The following is a 27,835-nucleotide window of genomic DNA, read 5'->3' as shown; positions in this document are numbered from 1 at the left end:
GTCCTAAGGGTTGTCTGGCTGCCTGGTGGGACACAGACCTGGGCACGCCTTCACGTGCCTGTGCCCGAGTCTGCCATCCAATCTGGTCCCCCCAAAGGTTTTCCCGGACAAGCCTGGCTCCTACCCACACCAGTGACCATGCTGATCAGAGAGAAATCACAGGCAAGATGACCTACCCTTCTCTAAAGGGCTCTCCGATGCCCTGTGACAGTATCCCACTTCTCTGCTGTACAAACCCAGAATAAAAAATTACTCCTGCCTCAGTGAAATTGCAGTCATCAATCCCAACTCAGAAAATCAGCCAGCTTAAAATTCAGAACATGCTCATGGGTCTTCCTGAACTGGAGCCTAAAGAGATACGACAAACAAAGCACCACGTGTAAGCACCGACTCGCTCAGAATTGTACCGGGGGTCAGTGGAAGTCAGGGATAAAGCACAAGTTCTGAGTCCCAGCCCATTGCCTTAGCCATCAATTATGCTGCGTCCTTCAATATTGTATGTAATGAAGCACAGCTCTTTGTTCTAGGCTAGCTGTTCATTTATACCAGCTAGGACCAGTTATTCACTCAGTTCATTATTATGGTTGTCTATCATGTGTATTGCAGGAATAACTGCAAGGCTCAGCCCTGCTGCGCTGGCTGCTCTGCAGACACAACAGAGGCAGTCCTGTACCCAGGAGCTCGCAAGCTCACTGCAAGAAGGCTGAAAGCAGATGGGCAGAGAAAACAGGCAGGGGAAGCACAAGGCTGTGAGACAACTATGATTCAATAAAACCTGACATTGTGAAATTAAATGTGAAAAAAATGCCTTTTCTCTGCTATTGAAAGGTACTTGGAGTGTTGTTCCAGCTGCCCCGCAGGATCTGGGGTCCTACTCCCTCTCCTCTCCCGACTGCTGTTTCAGCCATGCGGTCTGTCTCTTTATGCGGCTTGGCAGCCAAGAGAAGTTTCACTCGGGGAAGGACAAGCCCCTCATGGCCTTCCTTCAAGGGTCCATCAGGCAATGACTCTCTCTGCCTGCACCTGGCATCTGTCTCTCCTCTTTCTATTCTGGGAGGAAGAGAAACAGCTGAGCTCTGCTACCGTATGCGAGGGAGGCAGATGGGGCGTGAATTCAGTAGTGATTGTACTGCTCATTTGTTTGGCATGAAAATGACGGACACATGATAGAACAACCCGGAACAAACATGGGGGGGTATGCATACTGAACAGCATTTACCGTCATTACTTTTCCTGTTACTGCGAGTTTTTCTTCTCATTCAGTGATAAATCTGCATAAACACGGAGGGCTAGAGTTGCCATCCTGATTCTCGTCAGGTATTTTATCTGACAGGCTGTCCTATTTCTACGATTTCCTATGGTGCATTTCTTTCACTTTCGAGCAATGGGAATAGACAGTTCAGTTTCGCTGCTTAGTTAGCTGCACACAGACATCCGTGAGCACTACTGGATGTTCGGGTAACGGGTGGAAGGGGGGAGGCATTTGCTTCCTCTATGGCATAGAAACACAGGTTCATGGAATTTTTTATTAACCTTTGGCTTTATCCACATTTAGCTTTCTGAGTTGTAAATCCATGCAGGATTTGGGGACCAAAGCACAATTGTAAAATATATCTGGAGATTAGGTTTTTGTGACATGAACCCCAGAAACCTTCATCAATCAGAACGATTAGTTTGGTGCTTTCTCAGCCTAGCCCACATCTGCTGTTTGTGCATGCTACAGAAACACCATTTTGTTCAATCTGAATAAAATTCCCTTAAGCAAAGGTATATTGAAAGAGTGATGGGTCAAAAACAAGATTTATTTGCACTCAGAAAATGCAGGCTAGTGTTGCTGAATTTGCACATTGTAAAAGCAAAATCATTGAATTCTTAAAATATTCCCACAATAGTCTTATGCTGAATGAGGATCTTTATGAATATTTCAATTACAAGATGAGGCTTGAAAGAACAGAGTTGTTTCAATTTTGAATCACCCTTCCTCAAATAACTTGCCCTATTTGCTATTACATGAGGCTGAGTTAAATCCCACAGCCCCTCTGTGTGCACTGGGGGTGATGGGGTCTCTGCAGCTAGAACCACCTCCCTGTCCCTCCTGCTCTTGCTTTGAATAGACAAAGGGCAGCTCGATTCAGGAGACACTGAGCTCTTGCCATCTCCTTTGGCAAGCAGAAACATATTTAGATGGCTCGGCCAACATGGTTCCCTTCCTCCTTGCCCACTGATATTTACAACATTTGTTTAATGTTAATTTAAAGGCTCAGCTTTGCGCTGTGGAGTGCTACACCTGCCCCCTCTCTGTACAGAAGCAGTTTCAGTGACTCTACATCTGACGTGCACAAAGCCAGCCTTGTTTCTGCAGGACTAAAGAGAGAGTTAGAGAGCAGCAAATAATACTGTGCTGCACCGATCAGCTCATTTCTATCCTAGGATAGGAAAGGTCATTGATTTTCTTCTCTGTCCTTGCACAGACTTGAATGGACTATGATTCAAACACTTTGTGAATAAAAGCAGAGCCTTTTTTACCACTTCATGTCCTTGTTCTGATCTCATGGAAGCAATCAAAATTTAGCATTAATTCTGAGTTAGTCCTGATTTTACTGATGTTAATTAAACCAGGGTAACTATTTTTCATGCATTCACCTCACCACACAGAGCTACATTTTTTATTTGCCTACACAAGTGGCCTTCAGTGCTTGCTAACCAGTGGCATCACTGAAGTTGCTCTAGTTGCTCCTGTCAACATGTGAAACTCAGACTTCAGTGTGACTTCAGTTAGATTTCATGTTCCTTGGGAAACTAGTTGCATGTTTGTGCTACCTCATTCGAGCTTAATCAGGATGCCTTGACAGTCCTGTAATGCAGATAACGAACCTCTTCCAGCAAAACTGCAGAATTAGGCTTTGCTTTTCAGCAAAAGCAATTCCACCAGCACCAGCTGTTCAACACAAACCACTTCCATATGCATTTTCTTATGCACAATAAAGTCTGAAAATGCAACCCTCCCCTCCATTCCCTGAAAGCACAATCACTAGTACTCAAAGGCTGAGTTCTGGTCTGCTAGATGTTGGCAAAGCAGAGGGACCCACTGGGCTCCACTGGAGTGCCTTCCCATTTCCCTAGCCTAAATGAGATCAGAATTTGTCCTTGACTTCTCCGTGTAACAAAGTGCCAACAGCTAGATTCTTCTGCTTCTCACACCTATGCAAATGACCAGGCATCCCTGGAAATGAAGTCCTGACCGGCGTCAGTGAAAATATCAGAATCAGACTTTCAGTAGTTATTGCTGTTTCCCTGGCCCTGAAATGTTGCCACTTTTATGCATGGACTTAAAGCTTGCCTAGTTTCCCTGTAACTTCATTAAGTATCCTCTCCATCATCCCCCCAACTGCTGCTTAACACATTCTGGCAACACGCCCTCCTGTATCGCAGCGGATATGGCTGGCAATGTGTGGAGCTTATGACAGGGCATTAATTACTTGAGCATAAATAACATTCCCTCTTATCTCCACTTCAAGATTCGCTACTTGTAATGGTAATATATCCATAACAACAAATTAGAGAAAACAATGAAAGGGGTAAATCTAAGCCTAAAGATGATTGACAGTTCTTGAAATGACTGAAAATTAAAGCCAGGCAAGCTCAAATGAAAAATAAAGGTACATTTCTAACAGTGGTGTTGATTATCCCCTGGAATCACATACCAAGGAAAGAGCTGTATTTTTCGTCTCTAGATACCTTCAGCTCAATCTAAGAAATGTAGTTTAGTCAAAACTAATAGTCTTAATGAGCATAAGTATGGAAAATCATACAGGGAAAAAAAGTGTATGAGCAATACAGGTCAGCCGGGCTATATATAAGCATTGGTAACAACGCACAAGAACAGAGCAGTTAAAAAACAGGGCCCGGGAGAGCAGCTGGTACAATAAAATGTCTTGGATTGCAGGCCTCCCTCCCACTCCAATCCCCAAACCCTCAAACAAAACCAGGCTGACATAGCTTTTACTGTAAGCAATTCTCCCTTCCTGCCTCCATTCACAGCTCATTAACTCTCCTGCATTAGAAAGGTGTCCCCCAACTATTCTGCCACAAGAAGAAAAATAAAGAACAAGAAATATAGCTTTTGTGTGCTCAGAAACTCTCATTAATGATTGCAGGACAGAAATGTATACCTGGAATCAAATTACTTTCGTGCTGCTGAGGGTTGCATGGGGTGTTTGTGCTGCGCAGTGCAGTATTTAGCTGTACGATGGCAAAGCGTTTGAGCACGTAGGTTTGCCTGCTGGAGAGACGGCGTGTACGTTTCCGTCTGTACGAAGGCACCTGTACGCAGGAGGAATAATAGAGTCCTCAGGCGGTGTTCTAATACACAGGATTCAGGTATGCACATTTGTGTGGGGGTGGGTGTTTGTGAATAACTGTGTACGCTTTGTGTACACACACAATAGGGACAGCTCCTGTCGTGTGTGTGGCAGGAGCGCTAGCTGTGTTATGTATACAGACCTCTACAAGTGTATGCTATTGTGGATGGCTACTGTTGTAAATTCTGCTTATCACTGATACATTTATAAGGCAGATATAATTATTCAACGTTCTGAATATGTATTTTTAGCTTGTTTACTGCGTGCATTATATAAATGTGAATGGTTATTTGTGGATGAATAGTGTGTTTACAGGCTATAAATGTTTCTTGTGGAGTATTAGTTATTAATATTTCTGAAAGTACAGAGGCTGATGAGTGTACAGTATATATTGGTTATTTATGTGGGTGGATACATCCATGTGAGCTATTTCGACTCACATAACAGATACAGACCTGTATTGAAATCTTCATCACAGCAACAAGTAGGTTTGCCATGCTTTATTCCCGTGGTTTATTGTCCTACACGTGCTTAGGGAAGGGCAGGGAAACTGATACACATTTCAGAGATGACATTCCTGGAAGGACAAGGGGCACCCTTTTACTTTCAGAACAGTTCCACACACTGAATGAAGTAAATCTCTTGTTGGGAAGCATTTCAGGAGAAGGAGAACATACATAGGACAATCGTGAGGCCCGCCTGAAATGTTTTGTGAGGGGTACGACTTGACTGCATCACCAAAACCCACGTAACTGACTGCCACGCAACCTGAAAGTACGGTTCCCCACCTTTTATGTATCAAATACAAGGTGCATTCAGCTCCCGAGGAGATCCTCCTCCAGATCTGCTCAGCTTATTAAAAAACCACAGGAGGATGTTTCGCCTGTTCTCCAGCACTCCGGGAAGTTATTTGCTATTGCTCATACTGACACTGTTTGAAGCATGTATTCAGCAAGGTACTCAGGAATATGTGCAAATTTCAAACACATAAGTAGTCCATGGAAGCCGACAGAGTACACAGCTGCATAAGCACTTTGCTCAAAAGGAGAGCAATACACTTCTTGCCTTAATCCCATGCATTGTAACAGATGTGCATACCTCCTCCCAACTCCACACTATTCAGCAATTATTCTGCTCCTAATACTTGATATGCACCAACAAGCGTTCCTAACATGTCTCCTAACAGGTCTCTTAAAAATACTACCACTGACCACTATAGATATTATTTTCCTCTTTGTTTACATGTCAATAGCACCATTCTATTAGTCCTGAATAGTTTTCTATTGCCAATTTTTCATCATCTTCAAATATCAAGAGAAAAAAATCCTAGCATGCTGTTCAGTCCATCCCTACTAAGATGTGTATTTATTTCATGGTTATACATACAGTACTTACATGCAATGTAATGCTTGCATAGTATACTTTCTTCAAGAAATAAAGTTCCATTTTAATAAAGAATTAATATCACAGGAATCTTAATTTTCTAATAGATTTTGAGGGGTAACAAAAGATTTTCTCTAGTAAGGCTATTTTTTTCCCATGCCGTCAGATTTCCAGCAATTTTCCCACCTAACAGGCAAAATCCCTTTTCTGGATGTAAATTCTTCTTTGTGGAGCTATGGTTTTATTCCTATCTCTTGTAAAGACCAAAATTGCTAACTTAATTTGGTTCTTCACAGGAATAGCAATCTTAATTGACCTGCAGGACAAATCGTGTCTGAAACACTTGCAGAAGTTAGTGGCAGGTTAGAATTAGACCCACTGAGATGTTATTGCTTGCCATTGACAGGACATGGGGAGCTGATCCTGTTTCAGACATATTTATAGGAAGGAAACCTGTGCAAATAATCAGACGTATCTGCATTAGAGCTGCCACCCAGCAGAAACAACGCACCAGCTCATTTAGTACAACCTACAGAACAGAACTTCAGTCATGTTAATCCTGTTCTGCACTACTGTGTCTTCCAGCTCACAAAAAGTGAATGTTGCAGGGCCAAATGCCAACCAGCATGCTTGCACTAGTGTGGCCAGATGGCTTCAGTCATGTCAGTGCATGTTCCCATTAGCTATAAGAACATCATCTAAACCCTTATTTTAAGTATGTATTTTATGGAAGAGCAGACAATTTTGCAAACTGTCACTTACCCAGTCTACCTACTCCAGGGACTCTCTGTGAAATTCCAGATCATTTCAAGCTCCCAGATGGCTACATGTTTTGTTTTAAATCAATTGGAAATGGGACACCCAAGACTGGGGAAAACCAAACCAAAGCAAAACAAAAACTTTACTGGAGGAAGATCTAACCTTTCTCTGATCATGGACAGCCTATGAAATGTATCAGAGATTCCATGAAAAGAGTGCACAAAGATGGCACTTCAGTTTGGGATAGTCAAAACCATTGGATAAACATGCTAAAAGTTTACAGGGACGACTATCCTGTTAATGTCCCACATTTTGCAGGAAATAAACGACAATAACTGTGATTTTGGTGGAAAACTCTAAACTAACTAAACTAAACTCTAGTTGTAAAAAAGGTGAAAACAAAACACTCCATTACATACCAGAGAGTTTTTTTTTCATCTTCTTTTAATTAAGCAGTAACAATGTCTACAACACATTGACTCACAAGTTAAGTGAAGGTATGAAATCACATTCTTCATACTGAGATGGGAGATTCTAGAGTTTTACTTTTTTAATACCCTTGTGAGGGGGGGATAAGTTTTGAACGTCCAATGAATGTCTGTTGTAACAGTCAGTGGTGGGAATTTCAATTTTAATCATGATTGTATTTAGTGAGCCTTGTCCATAGAGATCAAAATACTTTGCGAAAGAGTGCAAAGCTCAGAACCTCACTATACAGGTAAAAGAGGAGGGAAACTGAGGCACAGTGCTGTGCAGTGACTTGCCGGGAACAGGCAGGCAGTAGAGATCTGGACACAAATCTCAGGTCCCTGACTCCCAGCCAGTTCCTGACTTGCTGGGCCACAGTCTCCCAGTAAGTGTATGTGGTTATCTACTGTCCAGCAGTTCTTGTGTTATACAGGCAGATCTTCTTTCACCTCTCCTGCTGTCCCGTTGGCTCCATTCATTCCTGCAGGCTCCCGGTCTTCTTCCTCTTCCTCTTCTTCCCTTCTTGCTGTCTCTGCTTCTCTGCCCCCGCTCAGGAGGGTGGCACTGGAGAGGTGGCTGAGGAGCTGGCCTTCCCGGCGAGACTCAGCCAGCTCTTTGGCACAGCACACAGGAGTGTTGGTCTCATAAGTGCTATGGAAGCTGTTGTAGTCAACTTCATAAAAATCCTTCTCCAGGGTGAGGACAGGAGTGAAGCGATGTCCCCACAGCACCTCAGTGTCCATGTAGGAGCTGCGAGCCTGGCAAGTCATCCCTAGATGGAAAGAGAGGGATGTTAAATGCAAAGCTTCCTTACATGCTCACCCAACCACTTCCTTCATTTAAAAGCACTTTCATGTTATCTCCATACCTGATTTATCTGGGACATAGAAAAAACCTTTGCTTAGTAAGTCTCACAAAAGGCTCTATCACAAAAAAGCTGAGCCCTCAAAGGAAAAGGGGTGGATTCGTCGCATCTTCAGATTGTATCCTAAACCCTGCACTTAAGGGTTTGAAGTCTGGTATCTCTAAGCAGCTCCTCTCTGTCCTCACATTGCTCTGCTGAGATGCTGCTTGCTTGTGCGGCTGCTACTAGCAGCACTTCTGGTGAACCATGTGTTAAAATGACATACGACCCTGCCAATGCACCTCAAATCCTGACTCACACAGTAGAACAAAGCACTGCCAAAGCACCTAGCTGCCTGCACTCCCGCTGGGTCTGACACTGTCCCACTTGAGCTACAGCCCTACCAGCTATTCCCTCCTGCACTCAAGTTAAGACAAGTGATACAGCCTGAAAGGTGGAGAAGGCCCCAGCTCCTAGTGATTTATATGGCACGCTGGCTTATAAATACCTTCGGAGGGTTCCATCCAACTGTATCAGGTTTGCTGACCCCAAATCCACAACATAACACAGTCAAGCTCATGAGCATATTGAAATCAATGTATTAATGGATTTGATATTGAATGAACAATGGGCAACATGAAATGGATTTTGTCCAGCTTCTTCTTCCAAGGATCAGTGTTTTTTTATGTACTTTGATAAATTTAGAAGAGAAGCTTTGCAGAACAGGTGTAAGCATTCAGCCTTGGCAAAACTGCAAATGACTTCCTTTGGAGTCACCTGCTGATTGAGAAGTCAGGGTTGACTTCTCTTCCAAATATTTGTCTTCTGCTCGTCCTAAACATGTTAGATTTATGGACTTAATTTTGGTGAGATTTAGAAAACCTGACTTCACAAAGTTCTCCCGCTGCTCTCTTTTGGAGGGTGAGAGATAGGCCTGCTTGGAACACATTCAAAATATGCACTTAACCCAGTTCCTAACCAATACTTCCAAGTCTACCTCCCACAGCCCAGGGTACACAAATAGAAATCTAAAACAATGCACAGGGGAAAAATATCAGTGTCAGATGCTTCAGGAAAGATAATGTGTATTCTCACCATGTGAACCTGACTAAGTGTCTGAAAACTCAGAATAATCAGAAACCTTTTCTTTTTTTAAAAAAGGCACCCTTGAAGAGTGTTTTTGTTTGTTTTTCCCCTGTCATCATTGCTATAGTTCATTAAAAGACACCCACACAAGCAAGTTACCCTGATGGTTTTACCTGTCTTTTATTGCTTTCCTTAGCTTAAAACTACCAGGACAGGAACGTATAGTTCCTTTTGGTTCTTGAAAGGGGAAAAGAGGGATGATGACACAGGCAACACTTAGCAAAACAGAACTGGAAATTTCTCAGACAGAAAAGCCAATTTTTTTCTCCCAAGGAGAGCTGCAGGAGTACTTGCTTCTGGGCAGGAACAACAAGTACAGAGTTAGTCATAGTGTTGTAGCATGTCTGCTTCCTGGACCAGCAGGAACCAGGAAATGCAGAGGCTGCATGAAAAATACAATAATGGAAGAGGAAAATTACCCCAAGTGTTTTTACCTTAAGCAGAAACTCTACTTTTCAGAACCTTTTCAGAAAACTCAGACTTCGCTTTAGGAGTAAAAATCTGTCTGGAGATCACTCCTGATTATGTGCTTCAGGTGACGCTACTACGTGCAGCATCACCTGCCCTGGGCTCCTCAGTCCTTGAGGTGGAGACAGTTTAATCTTCACTCCCTTCTATCAGCTTGTAAAGAGCAGCTCAACATGCAGGCAGCTTGCGGAGTCCTGCCAACTTTATGTTTTTTCTCAGACCTGTGTCACTGATGCTTATGGTACCATTCACCCCCAAGTGCAAAAGCTTTTGTCACAGACTGTTTAAAGGGTCAACAATGCAGGGCTGCAGGGCTAATTTCATGCTGGATGACCAGTAACAGGTGCACGTATGTTAGGGAGACAATTAAAATAAACTAGCCCTTTTCCCTTTAGAACAGCTGGTTTGGTACCAAAATTCACAAAGGCCTTCAGGTGCTTCCTCCAAGCTCTGAGCAATTTCAAAGCCCAGAGATGAGAGCAGGAGGGGAGGCTGCTCCTACTCATGGGATTAGGTCCTGCAAGTGAACAGGTTGATTCGTACCGTGGCTTTCCAGGTGCTGCCTGAAGGTATTGTGTTGTGGACCCCAGGGCCAATATGGGGTGTCCCTGCTAAACGTGGAGGCCTGAGGCACCCAAGGGGAACTCCTGCCTTGTAATGATGGCCTGAAATAGCTCCTTCGCTGGGGGCAGCACCTGACAGTGAACCTGAACTCCAGAGACACAATCACAGTTATCTCCTGCTGTAAGTATTCAATTAAGGAAGGAACAATAGAAAGCTTTCATCAACCAAATACTGCACGCTGCCAGCTTCCTGCAGGAGCTGCTTTCTGTAACCCCAGGGGTACACAGAGCCAGCACAATAAGACAACTTGTAATTGCTTCATAATCCCATTCAAATATTCCTTCTTAGCACATGTGCAGTGGTATTTTAATTGCGTGGGGACATACTGCTTGGCAACTCCTACATTACCCAGTAAACAACAGCATTGTCTCTGCTTCAAATTCCATTAAGAGCCTGCTTTGCAGGCTGCCCTGTACTCTCCAGCCTGGTTAATTAATGCATCTGTAATGTCCCTGGCTAATTATTGCCTCTATAACTGCAAAAAGATGACAGAGGAGGTGTGGAAACAATAAACCTTACTTTTATTAACAGCACATGGATGCAGCCACTTTCAACTTGCATACAACGTGCGCTGAACATCAAAGTTTTGGCTTGCACTGGGGCAGAGTAATTCACCAAACTCACATCTTTCAGACATTGCTCTGGGGTCTCCACACAAATAAGCGGTTTCATTTCACAAGCCTTGCCTATCCAAGTCCACGGGACATCTTAGGTGTAGTGAATTGTCGGGGCGTACGCTGACATCCATCGAGAACCCCACCAACCTTGCCACTGCTGTTCTCCTGCAGCGCAGGAGCGCTGTCCTGCCCAGCCCTGCCCCAAGCACTGACATCTCAGAGCGCATAGGCAAGAAGATGGGGGAGATTTCAAGCTCCTCAAATTTCTTGCCAAAATAATCGTAACATTTTTGGTCTTGACAAATGCTGCTAGTCCTTTTCTTAAAATAGATATAACTACATGTTTGGGGTTTAAGCAGCGTGGATATTTGATATAGTTACAGAAAAGGAAGTAAGTGGTATTTAGTGACTTGGTCCTTTCATTTAAATATGCTTCACACCAAAATAATAACTTCATTTCCCTTTGTCAGTACAAGCAGATGTGTTTCAAATCTTATTTCCAAATAAAAGTCACCAAGATTTTTATTTGTCAAGCATATTGATTTTTCCAGACAGTGGGACTATTAAAAGTTTAATTTTCTCCTAAATGATCTGGTTTAAAAATTAAAAAGTATTCTTAACATAAATTTGTACAAACTGTCAATTGTATAACATGTAAAATATGTAAAATCTTCAACTTGCAAGTTTTAGCTACAGCTTTTTCATCTCATAAATTCATAGCTTTGCTTTCAGTTGAAAAAAAAAAAAATCAATTTTAATTGAAACCAGAAAAAAAAAAGCCCAAAGTTATAAGCAGATGCATCAAGTTTTCAATAAAGCTGGAACCAGTTCCAAGGCTTTTAGAAAGCTGGAGACCAGAGGACTGTCTCCTGGTTTTGGGTTCTGCAATAAACAATTCATAGAGTTTTAATGATAATTTCATTATAGCAGAACACTAAGAAGCGGATTTTTGGTCCGTTGGCTGGGGTCACTACATCACAGACTCAATAACAGAGTTTGTACATGTTCCTGTTTAAGGCAGCTGTAGATGCCTTTTTAAACTTCTTGTTTCTGGTTTCCAGAAGATGAAAAGATGCAAAATATATTGCTACGTGTATTAAACCAGGTGTTCCATTACATTCAAGAACAGAGAGTCAGTGGGGAAAGATTAGTGGGTAAAATAGGTGTCAGGGAACTCTACCAAAAAGGCACTTTTCTGTCATCAAAATCAGTTGGGATCAAGCAGCTTACATTTTATCAAAGACAAAAGAATGTTAATACATGCTGATAAAAAGCAGTTATTTGATGGCTCACTCAGTAAGGAGCCTATTTTTTTTCTGCAATGTACTCAATGGGAGTTGCAGATTTCAGAACGTTTTACTGCTTGCAGTGCCACTGATTATGCAACTGGAGCAGACGCTTCTGGCTCTTCCATACTGCTAAGGAAAGGGGAAATTCTGCAGGAGATTGCTCCCGATTTCCAGGCCTTGCGTACCCTTAGGTTACCAGTTAAATCAAACTTCATTATCATAGGCCAAATCTAACTGCATCTTGCAGCTGTTTAGTTATCTGGAGACAAGCCCTCAGTCTCTCTCCGACTGTTGGAAGATGCACATTTTTTAAGGTACCAGCACAGCCAGTACCCTTCTTGGCAGTTTTACAGGAGAGGGCAAGGGCAGGAAGGCCACAAACATGACCAAGACTCAAGAAATCGCCACAGGCTTCAATCCGATCACATCAGCAGCATAGCTGAATCTTTCAGTACTGTTACAGCCTGGACTTTCTCAGTGGGTAGAGATATCCCAACCCCTGGGGCTGTCAAGACAACATTTTTCATCAGCCTAAAATTAACTCTCCTCATTTAAATGCCACAGAGCTCAGTGATTATCTGCTGGCAGCACGTCATGTGGATGCTGACTGTATGTTTGCCATATTTGCTGGGCTCTCCCTGCAGTTTAGACACAGATATTGCTTCAAGTGATTTCACTTCTATGTCCTTGATTTTATACGCTATTGTATGCAGGGTGATGTTTTCCCCTGTACCAGGTACACTAAAGCTGCATAAAATATGCTCTGCTCCTTGAGTTGAGCTCCACCTACACTGCAAAAGTACAGAGGAAGAACTGATGGACTCAGAGGTATAGTAACAGACTGATGGCAAGCAGTAGTTATAAAAAATTTAATTATATCACTCTAATTAAGCAATACATGCCTTTAGATTAGCACCAGCGTTTGGATAGTTATAAAATTTATAAGTCCCTTTGCATTAATCAGACAAAAGAACACTCTAACCTCCAAAAAGTCAAAATTCCTCCAACTTCAAAAGGAATTTTAGAAGGTAGGAGCATGATCCTCCAATTATTTATGCTTGTCTTTTTTACAAGAAGAGTCTGCCCTTGATTCACTTTTATTTTTATGCCAGAGGAGAGTAATAGGATTTTAATTTTTCTGAATGCTCTCCAGGAATGTAAAATTTCCCAGGCACTGAAAAAAAAAAAAAAAAAAAGAAAAAAAAAAAAAAAAGTAAGGACCTTAAGATTTAAAAATCTTGGGTTCAATTGCCATGTCTCTACCAGGCAGAACCTGAGGCTCACACTGTGTAAGTTCAGGCCCCTCACAAAGGTATTTATAGGGACTGCAGAGGCACCTAAGATGACTAGCCTGCCACCATCCACCTCTGGAAGACAACTCAGTTTGTGAAAAGAATGACTGGAGGTGTCTAGCTCTTCCCTTTAATTATATAGGCAGTTTCTGTGACAGTTCTGCAAGGTCCTTCGTGCAGAAAACTTATTTATATGCAAAATGCAAAGCAAAACAAGACAACCCAAACCAGATGATGAATGCATGAAAAATCCACTCATTAATTAACTTCCTTTGTTCTCCCAAGAAAATCATGACTAATTTCAGGATTTCTTATGTTGTGACTATGACTTTTTTTTTTATTTGCAACCACAAAATTTTACTGTATCTTCTGTAAAGATGGATAATTTGAGGTGCAAAAGGGTTACATTCTCACAGGGAGAGGATGAGGAATGGAGATGCAGGATCCTGACTTGGAGTAAACCGCTTGCAATCATGAAACCACGGTAAGCCAGAAGCGTACATACCAATCCTTTCTTAAGAGTTCATTAAAACTTTGTTTAGCCACCAGACTAATCAGGCCTTTGGACTGTCTCCTGTGGGTTATTTAATATAGGCTGGAAAAAGAGGCAGAGAAAACCACTGAGGACCAAGGATGATATAAAGGGCACCAGTATCTCTGCCCAGACAATCGCAACACTGGGCAGTGTAGATTCAGAATGAGGATAGCAAGACAGCTACTGCTAGGTTAGGTTTTGGTTAATTGTCAGTAAATAGCAGCAAAAGGGGAAAGTTGGAAGGGAAGAGAGTGCCTTCAAATTATTTACCAGAAAGTCTATGTAGACTGCTTCATCACATGGAACAACAGTGAGGGGAAAAAAAAAAAAAAAAAGGAGCCTCCAATGTTCTTTAACTGAGTCAGCCATTTCTTTACCACCTAACCCAGCTTACTATGTGAGCACATGTAGGTGTGCAAATCTCCACTGCTTTTCTGCATTTTGGCAGCCTGGTTTGATATAATAAGTTGAACTGGGCATCAGGAGGGTAAGGGTAAGAGCTTGGCCCAACAACAGCCTAGCCTTGCTCTGTCGACGGGAGGGCTCTGATTTTTGTTTTCACTGCCTTTCTGCTTTCCACAGTGGCAAGAAAAAATGTATTCACTTAGCAAACAGATTTTTCACCTTCAGTTTCTTTCCTTTTATTGTAGATCAAATTTGGGCCAGCTGATCTCGACAAGTGTCCCTTTAAGATATGGCACAAGAGAATTAATTCCCTCAAGTAATCTCTGTGACCAATTCATTAAGTAAGCGCTGTGAGTGATGCTGCTGCTTTCAAGATGCCCACGAAGCAGCACTGGAAGTCAGAACACTTGTCATCTATATTGATTTTGCCTTTACAGTGGTTATTTCACTCAGCAATGATTACCGCGGATCTGCCCAGAAACTTAGTCTCCCTTTGGTGTTTTTAACCTGTTGTCAAGTCACAGTGCCACAACCATACTAAAATATTGATTGGAAACACCCCTGCCAGTGGGCTTTCTGCTGCAGCCGGCTTCGTGGTTTAGGAAGTAAAATTGTTGTGGGTCCCTGGAGAGCTCTCACTTGACTAATAAAATGGTTATTTTCTTCTTCAGGAAAATAGAAACACTGCATTTTAGGCTGGCTGATGTGTTTCTTGTGTGTTGGTGTTCTTCAGTTTGTTGTTAGTTACCCTTTAAAAAAATTCCAGTCTGCTGGAAAACAAAAATATTGTCTTAAACCACAATGTTTGTCTTTGTTAAAACAAACAACTTGAAGCATTTTAGAAATTCAAGTCAACTTGAAATAAAAACTTTGTTTTAAATCATGTTTCATTTTGTAAAAACAAACAAAAAAACACAAACAGTGACTCACAGTGTTTCAACTCATTAGAATTTCTTCTACACTTCTTATTTGAAACTATTTACCATCTTTGCCTTTCACTGGATAGAAATTAAACGTCAGTGAGAAGAGTTACGTGTTTGAGAGGAGGACAATGCATTTCATTTGTAATGCGTGTGGTTGGTTAAAACTACTGGAAATGGTTATAAAATTGCTGTCCCAAATGTTTCAGTGAATAGTATTCACACTTCTACTCAGAAATTATGCTTAAAATTTCTTCAGTTATTTATATGTTGACAATCACCAAAGCGTAGTCAGGTCTGACCTGGTTTCCAAAAACCTTATGAAAAATATAGCTCTTTTCCCCACCAGTGCAGGATCTGTTCAGGGTATGATTTGTTGCTGTCTGCAAAGACTGGGTAAGTTTCCATTAATTTTTCCTCCTGCCAACAACTACAGAGCTGAGCTGCCTCTGGGAGAGCACACAGGACTTGCTTCCCTCTCGTGCTATATATGCTGACCAGTTATACCCCTGCATGCTGCGACCATGGCTGCTGATTTTTTCATAGGGGTTTCTAAGGGAACAAATGGCCTGTTGTATTTTCATACTGTCCTGAACCTGACTAGGTTGTCATAGAGTCATGATTTAATAGAAGTCACACTGCAAGTAAATTATACCATTCCTGAAAGCAGACAGGGCTTGAACAGTGTGACAGGGAGGAAAGAACCGAAAGAATTTGCTGGGAGCAAAGGTTAAAGTACAGAGGTAGGGATTAAAGACCCCTGAATGGGCTTATCAATATTATGAAGTGTGAGGACAAAGCAGGAAAGCAGAAACTTCTGCAAGCCACTTTTGTTGTGGCAAAATATCACTCGCCTGGCTACCATGTGTCATTCAGAAAATCATCTCAGCCTCTGAGTCTGATAACAGCAGCATCTGAGGTCTGCTCTGCTCTAAGTTCAATGCAAACTGGCTCTTCTAGCTCCATTTTTGAAGTTTCACAGCCTGCCTTCTGAGACCAGAACAAATCATTTCCACAGATGTATGCTCCTTAATATCATTACACACTGGCCTGTACAATCCGTCTGGGAGAGGAGCCCATTTGTAAAGCAGTATTATTCCTATGCCATGCTTTTAATTTTGAGGTTGTTATTGATAATGACTTCCTCTCACACATATCTAGCAGGGGCTGAGCTTTCATAAGAGGATGGCAGTGCAGTAGCTGTTCAAACAGAATTTGATAGTGTCACTGTGCGGAGAGGAAAGAGGCTTTGGACGTGCAAGGAACTGCATTCCACGCTCGGATTATGAGGTTCTAGTTTCTGGTAATTGTTTAGGCTACAAAATAAGCTTCCATTACAAATCCTCCCCTTTGATATTCTTTTCCACCCACCCCTTCTTTTGCCACATTTCTACAATATTCTGCTGGGAAAGAATATTTGCCTAGCAATGCCACATGAATTCCACTCGTACAATACAGTACTCCAACCTAAGTGCAGTGTAATCTATACGTAACCACCCATTAGCTGTTTGAAAAACTCAGCTATTGCTATTCACCTAATGACTAGAGGGAAATACTGGAAAACTGAATTAGATCTCTAGTCTTCAAGTGGGAAGGTCTGGAGTGCAGGGATTTGAGACTATTTCCCCTTATGTTTGGCTGTTATGAGACTTAACAAGGACAAGCCACAAGAAAGGGACAATATTAACGGTAAGCAAGGGCCCAGAATCTGTAAGTCAGGATGCTGCTGCCACCAAGGACTAATATCAAGCAGAAACCCCTTGCAAGTGTTTAAGAGAGAGCCTAAGCTTCAACAAGATGGACACCCAACCCCACCAGAAAAATCCTTGGGTTCACAGAGCTGTCTCACAACTAGAGTCCTTAAACACCAAAGGGAAAAACTACTTACAAAAACATTTTCGCATCCTTGAGTCCTTCTAGGTTCCTACATCTCTAGATAGTAACTCTCTCCTCCTGCTGCCTGTAGTCCCATTTCCCTCAAAGACCCTGATTTGACCGAGGCACACTGCCAACCTCAGGCTGAGAAAACCCACCTGAAGGGAGCACCAGCATCTCAGGCTGCTTAAATGCACTTGCTGCCTGTTGGCTCCTCCTCAGTGCGTAGCATAAATGAATTAGCTCCACGTGGTCAAATGACCCCATGGTGCCGTATTCTGTTAGGTGAGACGCCTGAGTAAAAGCATCTTCCTCTCTAGCCAGATACCCAGGAGATACACGGCATCCCAACTGTGGAAAGGAGCCTGGGGACCTTTGTGGCCATCCGTTCACTCATCTTGAGAAGCACATTGTCACTTCCCTTTTACATTCCTTGAAAAGCTGAGGCACAAAACTTTTCCAGATTTATTATATACAGATGCAGACTCCTTTCATTGCCTGCCACAAATACACCCATAGGAGGAAACTGGGAACCAGCCGAGTATGTCTCCTAATCTACCCGTTACACAGGATTGTTTTATGCTGTTAAACAGCTGCTGCATTCCTAGAGTCACAAAAGCATTTTCTGTATTTTTCTTCTCTGAGCTTTTTGAAAATCTATGTCTTACATCATGTGCAAGTCATTCAGTTTCAGCACATGCTGTTTTATGGGATATAGTAATACTTGGGCACTTCCTCATAGTCTCCATTAAATAGCAACACCACAGCAGTACCTAAAATATCAGAGTTACAGCTAATTTTTAATACTGAGGAGAAATGAAAAAGGATTTGCACCATGAATTTTGATCACAGAAAATAAGAGACCTCATAAGTTGCTTCAGTCCATTCCTTTCCCATGGATCAGTCCTAAGTGATTATGGACAGATCTTCATGTAATCCCTTTGTATGAATCCAGGACTTATATCCCACCTGAATGAGTCACAAAAGAAGGATAAATCCCAACATATTCTCAGTCCCAGTGACACTGACAGCAAAATCTTAATGCCAAAGTACACTCAATTTTTCCCTTTTCTCCCTCAAAATTGTGACTGATTTAGACAAGTGCTTACCTGTTGCTTCCACCATTCCTTCCAGGATGACCACAATTTCAAATTCTTCCTTCTCCAGTTGGGTGCGAGACATCTCCCAGAAGGGGCTTTTCTCGTTGATTTCATGTGAGATGATAAGAGGTGACACCAGGAACAACCTGTCGTCTCCAGTGTCAAATCCCACATTGATGTCTGTTTGGTTCAAGGGGATGAACTCTCCCTCTTTGGTCTGTTTGGACTTAATCAGTTTGGCTCTAATGGAAGCCTCGACAATGTGGGAATTGCGGAGGTCTCCAACACGGAACATGAGACAGAGCTTCTCATCCCTCATGGAAATCACCGCATTGTTAGAAAACATGAGGGTTTCAGCTCTCTTCTTTGGTTGGCTGATCTTGACAAACATGCATCCCACCATGAACGCATTGACAATGGAGCCCAGAATAGCCTGGATCAGGAGCAGTACAATGCCCTCTGGGCACTTCTCCGTTATGACCCTATAGCCATACCCTATTGTTGTCTCAGTCTCAATAGAAAACAGAAATGCAGAAACAAATCCACTGAGATTTTCAACACAGGGGATCCAGTTTTCATCTTCAAGATGGTCCAGGTCTCCCCGGATATAGGCAATGAGCCACCATATGAACCCAAAAAACAACCAAGTGATGGTATAGACCATAGTGAAGACAAGAAGATTAAAACGCCATTTGAGGTCCACCAGAGTAGTGAAGAGGTCACTAAGGTATCGGTAGGTTTCTTGGACATTTCCATGGTGTACATTGCACTTGCCACTTTTCTCCATGTAACGCTGGCGTGGCTTCTTACCTTCTGCTGATATGAGGCGGGTTCGGTCAGTGGCAATGGGGACGTCATCCCGAGCCTGTTTGGGAATCTTCTTAGGCTCTCTGGATACAACTCCGATGTCCATGTCCTGGTTCATGAAGATCCTAGAATCTCCGGCCATGGCTGGGCTGAGGGAGAACAAAAAAGTAAAGTTTAAGATAGGAGGAAAAGAGCTGAGACAAAAGCCATTTCACTGTACTCTGTGTGAACCATTACATGACAGAGCAGATCCACAAACACTGCAAATATTAATGCTCCGTTGAAAACTTTGCCCCATGTTGGTACAGGGCAGGTTACAGGCTGATTTTATCTTAGGAAAGCTTTTTGCTAGAGCCATGTCATTCCTCCTTGTATTGTTCTGGGAAATACTTTGAAAGGCTTCAGCACTTCTCTCACAACAGCCACTTGCTAAATATAATGCTGCATTGAACTGGATGTTAAATACTGATTCATAATACAGTCTCTTTAAACATGAACCAGCTGCCAGTCACTTTGCTTAATGCACTACTGGAACATCAGAAAATATGGTTATGAGCATGGTCTGGGTAAAGTAGGTAAACCTTTTTTTTTCTTTCTTTCTTTTTTCTTTTTTTTTTTTTTTTCTTCTTTTTTTTTTTTTCTTTTTTTTTCAGTGGTGCTCAGATTTTTTTTTAGACCTGAAATTTTCCTGGGATCTCAACTAGAAGCAAAGTAAGGGTGCTTCAATGTGTATTTTCAAAAGGGACTGGAGCTTTTTGGTGCCTTACCTTTTGGGTGCATACCAAGAGAAACTTAGAAGTGAATATAAAATGCTGAATGCTACTGCCTACCTGAATCTCAGACAAATCTAAATTATTCATGAAGGTTTCCCTTACAGTCACTATAGAAAACACCCCCAGTGATAATTCAGATTTCAGGTGTGCTGAATCACCTTCTGGATATACTCACCCCTCTCCACAAATTATTCTGGGAGCCTGAGTTCCAAAGGTAAAACAGCCTTTTAATTTAGCATCTTCAACTACATTTCTGCAGGCTTGATGAATCCAGGCCTACCGGTAATCAGATATATCAGAACCCTTTTACTTCATCTGACACTAGAAAAAGCACTGGACACTTTCAGAAACCCAACAGTTATTAAGAACCCACTGTCCACATGCAGCACTATGCTCGACAAGGTACAAATAAATAATACAAAATGAATGGTGTAATGATTTTTGCAGGTAATAATGTAGCAACCTATTTATTGAGATGATTTGAAACTACTGAAAAAAAAACACACATGCTCTACAGAAAAATGAGAGTCTTCACTCTGAATGCAGGACACAGACAAAATCTCAGTGAAAGACTACCTAGGAAGCCTTAGGGATATCAAAGATAGAGCAGCAATATTCTCTATGGCGTTCATTCTCTGCATTGTCCTCTGCAAATCCTATTAAAATCTAACTAAATCTATTACTGCTCCCTCTATCTTTAATCTTCTTATGTGTCTGTGAATGAGAAAAGGTGTAGAGATACAATTAAGAGTATCTTGGGAAAGACAATTTTAAGATCTATCAAAGTAACTTCATCTTTTCAGTATTAAAAAGCACAAAGGGTGGGCGGGAAGGAAGCAGAGGCAGGATGAATAAATGAAGCAACAAATTTCCACTTCCATTATGCTGTAGCCAAGTCTGGTTAACAGCAAAGAATTACTCGTAGCCCTTGTATAAGTCACCATCAATCATTACTCCAATGAAGCAGCCAAAGCCTGTTGCTGGAACCATACCCGCTGGCTCCATTCACTAGGGAGCCCAGCCATCTGTCCAGAGCACAGTCCCAAAGCTGCTTTGTGCTGGCAAATTTGCCTGGTTTAAGGGTTTGCCAGGGCTGAGGCAGTGCAGTCACAGGAAGCAGCAGGGATTAATGTTTCTGGGATGGTCAGCTAGGGGGAATCAGGGCTGCTGCTCCCACTGCCTATGATCCCAGATATGGGATAGGTAACCCCAGGACTGTGCTGGTCCCTTCCTCAAACAGCATCATCAAGGATTTTGGCAGAATATTAATCCCTACCTCTATGTCTTTGTCTTCTTTTTCTCACACAGGACTCCTGAGAGATGGCTGATGGTATATTCAGATGTATCTTCAGCCGTTTTCTGCCATTTCTTGCAAATTCAAATCTCCTTGACTGTTGGTGTGGCCCTCTGCTGCCTTATGGCGTGTCTATTTACATGCATGCAAAGTGGCTGCTTGATGATGTCAAATTATACTTGCTCTCACGTCACAACACATGAAAGCATATGTCAAGTGCAAGTCAGAACAGTCACACTGTTTTTTTCTTTAATAGGGAAAAAAGCATCCCATCTACTGACTGCAAGAGAATGAGGTACAAAGGAGAACCTCTTTGCTTCTTTCTTATCAATATTACTTTTGATCTTTGCATTGTTTGATGAATCTAATATTACACCATTTGGACTCAGGCTTTTGATCAATCTATGTGTGTCTACAAATGTAAAAACAGGCAAATGCTGCATGTTTTCAATTTTAAAAAATAATTTTGTTAATAAATTTTGTTATAGAAGTTATGCATGAAGCTGAATTTCACTTACACTAACAGTATGTAAGAGAGAACACTCGATTTCAAGACATTCATCTACAGCGTAAGGTTCCACGTTTCACATTCATACCAAAGAGACCAAAAGGATCTTGAAACATATTAAAAAGATCAGAACAGAATAAAAATAATCAAAAAGACTAAATCTCTAGAAATATCACTCTGGTGAAGCTGGCTAGAGGGACTGTCCATTAATGAAAGTGCAGGGAAACATGCTTTAACTAAAACACTCAAGGGACTGGCAACACCACTTTTCTAATGCTACTGATCTTTAGCAATAGGTCAAGTGAAATCTTTCTGAAAATCTTTAGGAACATCTTACAAGTGCTCCTTTAAAATTCCTGCTTTAAATGAACTTTACTGACAGCTTCAGTAGCATTACAACTTCTGCCAATATTTAATCTTAAACTCTTCCTTCGCAGAGAGAACATGACCTCAGTATGTGGTTATTGAAAATAATTAAACTTTGCATTAGACTTTTTTTTTTTTTTTAAGGAGTAATATTGGTTAGCAGTTTGAGCACATGCTAGATCACAGACTATCCAGCTTTCTGTTCCAAATGCTTTCAATATTTTTTTCTCAAATTCTGGGTAAATCAGTGCCTCTCCATCTTCCTTAGTTCCCCAACTGTAAAATCTGTGATACAGATACAAACAGTCTGTGAGATCCTATGCACAAGAATCTTCTAGGAAATTTGCTATTATTCCCTTCTTGGCTTAACCGCTATGGAAAAGTTTATCACAAATGGCAAGATACCAAAAGAAAAGCACTGTACCTATGTAAAGATTTGGTTTACTCCTTTACCGTATAATATACTGCCACCACTACCAAGCATACACATATTTTCTGGATAATAATAATTATGTGAAAGCATCTCACAGAGACTTAGACTTCAGTTTGTAAACCATTGCTCCATCCAACAAAGCTCTGTGACACGAAATTGCCTCTTACAATCACACATACCATCCTGTTTCATTGGCATTTACCATCTTTGGTTAAACGGTGCCAGGATAATAAAAATGTCACTTTTGTACAGAGCTGCTTTCCTTTTGGACAGGCAGCTGCAAAAGGAAATGTGAGTCACTGCATTATCAACCTTGCAAAGAGGCTTTTTATCAGACTTGCTGTGGCTCAGCTTTTGCCCAGACGACAGACTCGGGGGCAGTCATTGACATTTAGGGCTCTTAGCTTCGCTAACGCAGAGTCAAGCTGGGGTTAGCTAAATATCTTCTGAAGGCATTGTTTTGCAAAGCTGTCTACAAGCCCTGCCTGGCAGCGCTGATGTACCTCCTGATAGCTCCAAGTGTTCAAGATAGAAATTTGCTGAAGATGTTGCAGAAGGTACAACAAGAGAAGCCTTTTTCCCCTGCTTACCATGGTGACTTTTTCCATTTAGGTAACTGCTGGTCTCACTTAGGTAAATGCAGGTTTCAGTGTGGGTAGGATTTACTTCTGGAGAGGTCTAAACTGTCAGGCAAGAGGAGTTTGGAGACATGAATTTGCCATTAAGTTTGTGCAAAAAAAAATCTTCTTTCTGTTTCAAACCTGATGCTCATGCTTTCTCACATTATGAGAATAAATGAGCAACTGTTTTTATTAACCCTCCCATCTCCTCAAGTCAGGATTTTCCTCGACTCTGTCACCTGCTTTCCAAGATGAAGAGTCCTGTACTACTACACAAGCAATCAATATAGCAGTAAATGCTAAACAGATCGTTACTGGAAAACTCGACCTGGTTCTTTTGCTGCCTGTTTGCACACACCACAGAAAGGCAGACTAGCTCACTGTCCCTGGATTCCTCTGCGGCACACAACCTCTTTGGGTCACGCTGTAAAACAGGAGTGAAATGCGTGATTGGCAGACACCAGCACCACGGGAAAGCCAGTAGAGGAACGCGGCATGTTAAAGCAATAGCACCAAGGAGAATAAAAGCAGTGACTGCTGAACAGTGAGTGCCCATAGAAAGGCAGAGGAACGGGACATGCTAGGGAAAGATGGCCTTTCACAAATGAAGGTAGACGGCTATTAGATAGCTGCTGACTGACAGATGGGCTCTGACTTCCCTGAGAAAGGCATCTTTCCTATCCTTCTATTTACTGTGTGTATACAACAGACTCCACAGTAAGCAATGCCAACACAAGATTACCTTTCAAGGTGTACATGAGAAAAAGAAAGGCAGGCAGATTTTGTACAAACCATGTCACCTTTCAGCTTTCTGACTTACAGAGGCCAGGAAGGCTGACTGTTTGGAAAGTGCTTGGGGATCCACAGGTGAGGGGAATGACATAAGAGTTATGCTATTCAAAAACAAGGCAAAACACTTCAGGAGAGCGCATAAGAAGAGATCTGTGGTTCAAAAGCTCCCTCATCCAAGTAATTGCTTTTTAAAGTGTAATCTCACCCGGCGCTGAAGTAGGGAGATGCCTTTCATTTCCTCCGAGTTTTCATTAAGTTGCAGCACTGCTTTTCGAACGTGGTGACAGGCACGGTATCACAGTGGAGCTCCTCTGGGGCTTGAGGAGACACCCACCCACCAGTACACAAAAATGGGTGAGTGATGATTAACCAGGCAGCTACCAAAGGAAGCGAGATGACTTTGTGCTTGTTACAGAGCTGAGCTAATGACGGCCTGTCTGCTTAGAGTTCATTAGGCTCAGAAATACTGAAACAGAAGGTGTTCAGCCTTTCAAAACAACATTCTTTCTAAGAAAATCTCTCTGGGTAGGAAGTTAATGTGACACGGAGACGGACAGAGCATGTGGACATTTGTGATTTACTTTTAGCTGCTCATTACCTCCCAGTCTATCCTCACATGTAATGCTGGATAATCACAGTTCTAATATTCCTCATCCCTTTCACTGCCAGTTGAGAGGTGCCCCCCCCATTTCCAGAGTATCCAAATGTTTCACAGTGTTCAAGACAAGTAACATGCTTTATTTTTTTTATTATTTTTTAAGATCTGTGCATTACAGAAGTGCTCTAGTTCCCATTTTTCAAGATGAGGAAGCGAATCGCAGGGACACTTGCTTGTCCCACACTCACGTGGAAAATCTGTGGCAGGGCAGGGAATTGAAGCGAGAGTTTCCAAAATCCTAACCAAGTGCCTGGATTCACTGCACTGCTCTTCTTGCCTTCCACCAATCCAACAGCAGGCCCTGCATTTCGGTGTGCCTAAATGTTACTCTGAAAAGCCTGTACAGTCTAATCTTTTGGCATGAATAACCTAGCCAGATTATTTCTAATGCCACGAAATATTATTTCTGCCATTACTGTGAACTTTTTCAAAACCAGAGGAGTGAGTTCCAGAAATATATATATATATATATTCTTACAATGTTCTCTTGAGTAGCTACAGATTTCAAATAGATTTTTCCCCACAGTATTGATTATAGTATAAAAAAATCCCCCACACAACACAAGTTTGCAGATTCATTAAATATTTCAACTTCAGACTAATGCAGAAAAGAGTGAAAGAATAAAATTGCCATGAGAATGGAAGGCTGGTTATTGTTTTTTTCAGACAAAAGATGAGGACTAGGAAATGACTCATGAGACATCGTAATGACCCCGGTGTACAGGCTGCAACAATTTCTTATAGAACAAAGACTAGAGAGCAGAGTTTTCACAACATAAGGGGTACCTACTACTTGAGCTAATGCATGGATGGAATATAACCAGTGTAACCTGCAGTCAATTGCTTTATACTTCCTTGAGTTATAGAAGTTGAGCATGAAAAGTCCATGTACAAAGGATGCAATCACATCATGCTCTTTGGTGCTCTTAATCATTTTTGAATAGTCAAGCGATATTTTCTTTACCAACAAATAAATCCTGAAAATAAACCAATTTGATCTCTCCTTCTCCAAGGAAGTGACTCTGCCTGAGGCACTCTGCAGCCTCTCTGTCCTTTCATCCCAGACTCTATTTTTAGGGAGACCTTATGGCGTCATTGAAAAAGTGACTGTTATCTTTCAACAAACACAACTGAACAAAGAAAGACAGCCACTCTTGTCCTGATAAGACACTCCTGTTTCTCCTGCTACTGGCTGTTTACACATGGCACACTGAATACTGGGGTAAGCAGAACCTCAATTCTATGAGGAAATTTGTCCCCAGACATACTCATGTTCTGGTTCTTCATTATTTAAATATTGCACCTTTATTGCAACTGAGAGTCTTTATATCATCCTGCAGCTGGCTTGAAAAATAAAATAAAATTGAACTATGTTAATACCACTTCACACTTCTGCAGTACCTTGCATCCAAGCAGCTCAAAGATGAACTGACCAAATACAGGCTCCTTCTGCCCAAGAAGTGTAACAGTGCTATTGAACCCACTGTGCAGGCAGGAGAAGACAAGTCACAGTGAGACAAAGAGACCTACCAGGACCATACTGCTGGTAAAGTGCCAGTGCTCACCCCAGATGTCTGAGAGCCTCTCCCTACTGCTAACTGAATAGCGTGTGACAAAAGTCCAGAGATTTGTCTCAGAACTTGATGCTAAAACTCTGCTTGCCTTTTTCAGAGTCTGTAACTGATCAGGCTGGAACCTTCCAGAGATGAAGGATTTTCTCTAATGGAAACCAAGAATGATCCCTATCCTTTATCTCCATCCAAGGAGAAACAGTGGTGGAAAGAATCAGACCCCAGAAGTCAAACAACTCCCGCAGCACAAACACAACCAGACACCTGCTATAGAAGATAAGGCTTGCTTGGACTGGTCAGAAAACTGGTGAGAGAAGTCAGGTTTTTTTTCCCCCCAAGCCACCCAACTATAAGGTAGTTGTCTGCTCCAAAGGAAAAGTACAGGAGGAAGAACCTGCTTGACTGCTTGATTAAAGAACCCCAGGAAGTCAGGTGGTAAGCTTTTTGGGACAGGGACAGTTTCTGCCAATTCGTGATTGGTTTCCTGAAACTCTCGGGACAAAACCAAACGGCAGAGATGCTGTAAAAGTTAGCCTGTTACTCCCAACCAGCAGCCAAGAAACTCCTTCTGGGTGCTATTTGCCCAATGCAGCAGGACTTGGTACAAAAATGAATCACGTTTTCACCTCACGGGCCAGAAATGTCCCTGGGGTTCCCGATGCATTTAATTATGTGTCCCCCTCAAAGGCTGAACATTCACTCTCTGAAGACTACACTACAAAGGCTCCTTGAACCTAAGCTGACAAGTAAGCATCCTAAATATAAAATAATTTAATCTTTGACTCCAAGTGAGGAACACACAGTCACTCCATGCATCTCAGCACTGCTCACTGATAGCCTCTTCCTATCCATTGTATTCCGGAGACCTCCACTAATCTGGTATCTGAGAAGTTCATTATTTTTAATGTTTTTTCCTAAATAGCACCTTCACTGGATTTGACAGTGCCTTTGTACAAGATCAACATCTAATCCCTGGCTTCCCAAAGAGTTCCCTGGCAGCTAGCAAGTTAGACAACACACATCTCTAGCTGTCACCCTGGCAGGGCCGGGCACAGAAACACGGTGCTCAGCCGATCTGATGCCTCAGCTACTTCTCCTCCTCCTGGTTATCGATCGTTACCAGCCAGAGATGAAAGCAAGTACACTAGAAAAGCAAACAAAATCAGGCAACTTACTTGCTAAGAGTGGCTCTGCATCAGTCTTGTGCCTTGGCACTTTGGGGATGCTGGACGGTGACAGGACCGAGAGGTAGGTAGAACAGCTGCTGGAAAAGTGTCCGGTCCATGCCATCACCAGAAAGCTGGGGTCGTCTTCTGCTCCTTGGGTTGTCTCCTCCTTCCTTCCCTTTGCCTGTTATTACAAAACATTTACGTGGCACACACACCTGTCCCTAGGTATTCCTGATTCCCCTCGCTCTGTCAGAGCTGAGGAGGGGTTCTCCAAACCCCCAGACCACTGCAGCACTACTCCTGCCTGTCAGACGCCAACCTTCCCTCGCCCCTGCTCTCTCCCATCCCGATGAATATCTGGTGTGCGGCTTGTTAAAGGGCTGGGGCAGAGGGAAGGGAGAGGAGAGGTCTGCATGTGAGAGGGAGCATCATCTGTTCTGAATGAGCAGGAAAGGGAAAGGTGGCAGAGTGAAAGCAGAGGGGAGGGGTTTAAGGCGCTGCTTTGCACAGCAAGGGCTGGCTGGGGAGGGGGGAGAGGAGAGGCAGGGGACGGTGCTCCCTGCCACCACATGGTCTGTGCCCTCCTTGCCACCTCCCCCGCGCTCTGTGTGCTTACTTTTCCTCCCAGGGCTGCTTCTCAGCTCTCCTCTTGCCTGGGTTCTCTCTCTTTTTTTTTTTTTTTTTTTTTTTTGGGTGTGTGTGTTAAGGGGTGGGGACTGCATTCTTGCTTGAAATCACACAAACTGAAAGCAGTGCCT

The 27,835-nt window shown here is 42.3% G+C and overlaps 1 protein-coding gene across 3 annotated transcripts; it reads right to left on the bottom strand.

Moving 5' to 3' along the window:
- Window positions 1–6,929: 6,929 nt before the first annotated feature.
- KCNJ5 (potassium inwardly rectifying channel subfamily J member 5) lies at window positions 6,930–27,564 on the bottom strand. Of its 3 annotated transcripts, none has more exons than XM_035346349.1 (3): window positions 27,084–27,560; window positions 18,096–19,042; window positions 6,930–7,743 (listed from the first exon to the last, which is right to left on the bottom strand). In XM_035346349.1, the coding sequence occupies exons 2-3, from the start codon at window positions 19,033–19,035 to the stop codon at window positions 7,397–7,399; spliced, it is 1,287 nt and encodes a 428-aa protein (XP_035202240.1). In that variant the 5' UTR covers window positions 19,036–19,042; window positions 27,084–27,560; the 3' UTR covers window positions 6,930–7,396. The 3 variants fall into 3 exon arrangements, with proteins under 3 accessions (XP_035202240.1, XP_035202241.1, XP_035202242.1); XM_035346350.1 differs by lacking the exon at window positions 6,930–7,743 and adding an exon at window positions 12,870–13,133 and having other exon boundaries at window positions 27,084–27,564; XM_035346351.1 differs by lacking the exon at window positions 6,930–7,743 and adding an exon at window positions 13,207–14,958 and having other exon boundaries at window positions 27,084–27,562.
- Window positions 27,565–27,835: the final 271 nt, after the last annotated feature.

This window comes from Oxyura jamaicensis, chromosome 24, assembly GCF_011077185.1.
Source record: "Oxyura jamaicensis isolate SHBP4307 breed ruddy duck chromosome 24, BPBGC_Ojam_1.0, whole genome shotgun sequence".
In the NCBI taxonomy this organism is placed as follows: Eukaryota; Metazoa; Chordata; class Aves; order Anseriformes; family Anatidae; genus Oxyura; species Oxyura jamaicensis.
Note: the sequence above shows the minus strand (reverse complement) of the source record. Positions and strands in the feature narration are given on the sequence as shown.

What these genes read in the sequence shown, in the direction of transcription:
- KCNJ5 (XM_035346349.1), bottom strand. Translation starts at nt 19,035, where the DNA reads ATGGCCGGAGATTCTAGGATCTTCATGAACCAGGACATGGACATCGGA. An exon ending in AGGAATGGTGGAAGCAACAG is followed by an intron (nt 7,744 to 18,095) that starts GTAAGCACTTGT and finishes CTTTCCATCTAG; the next exon opens with GGATGACTTGCCAGGCTCGC.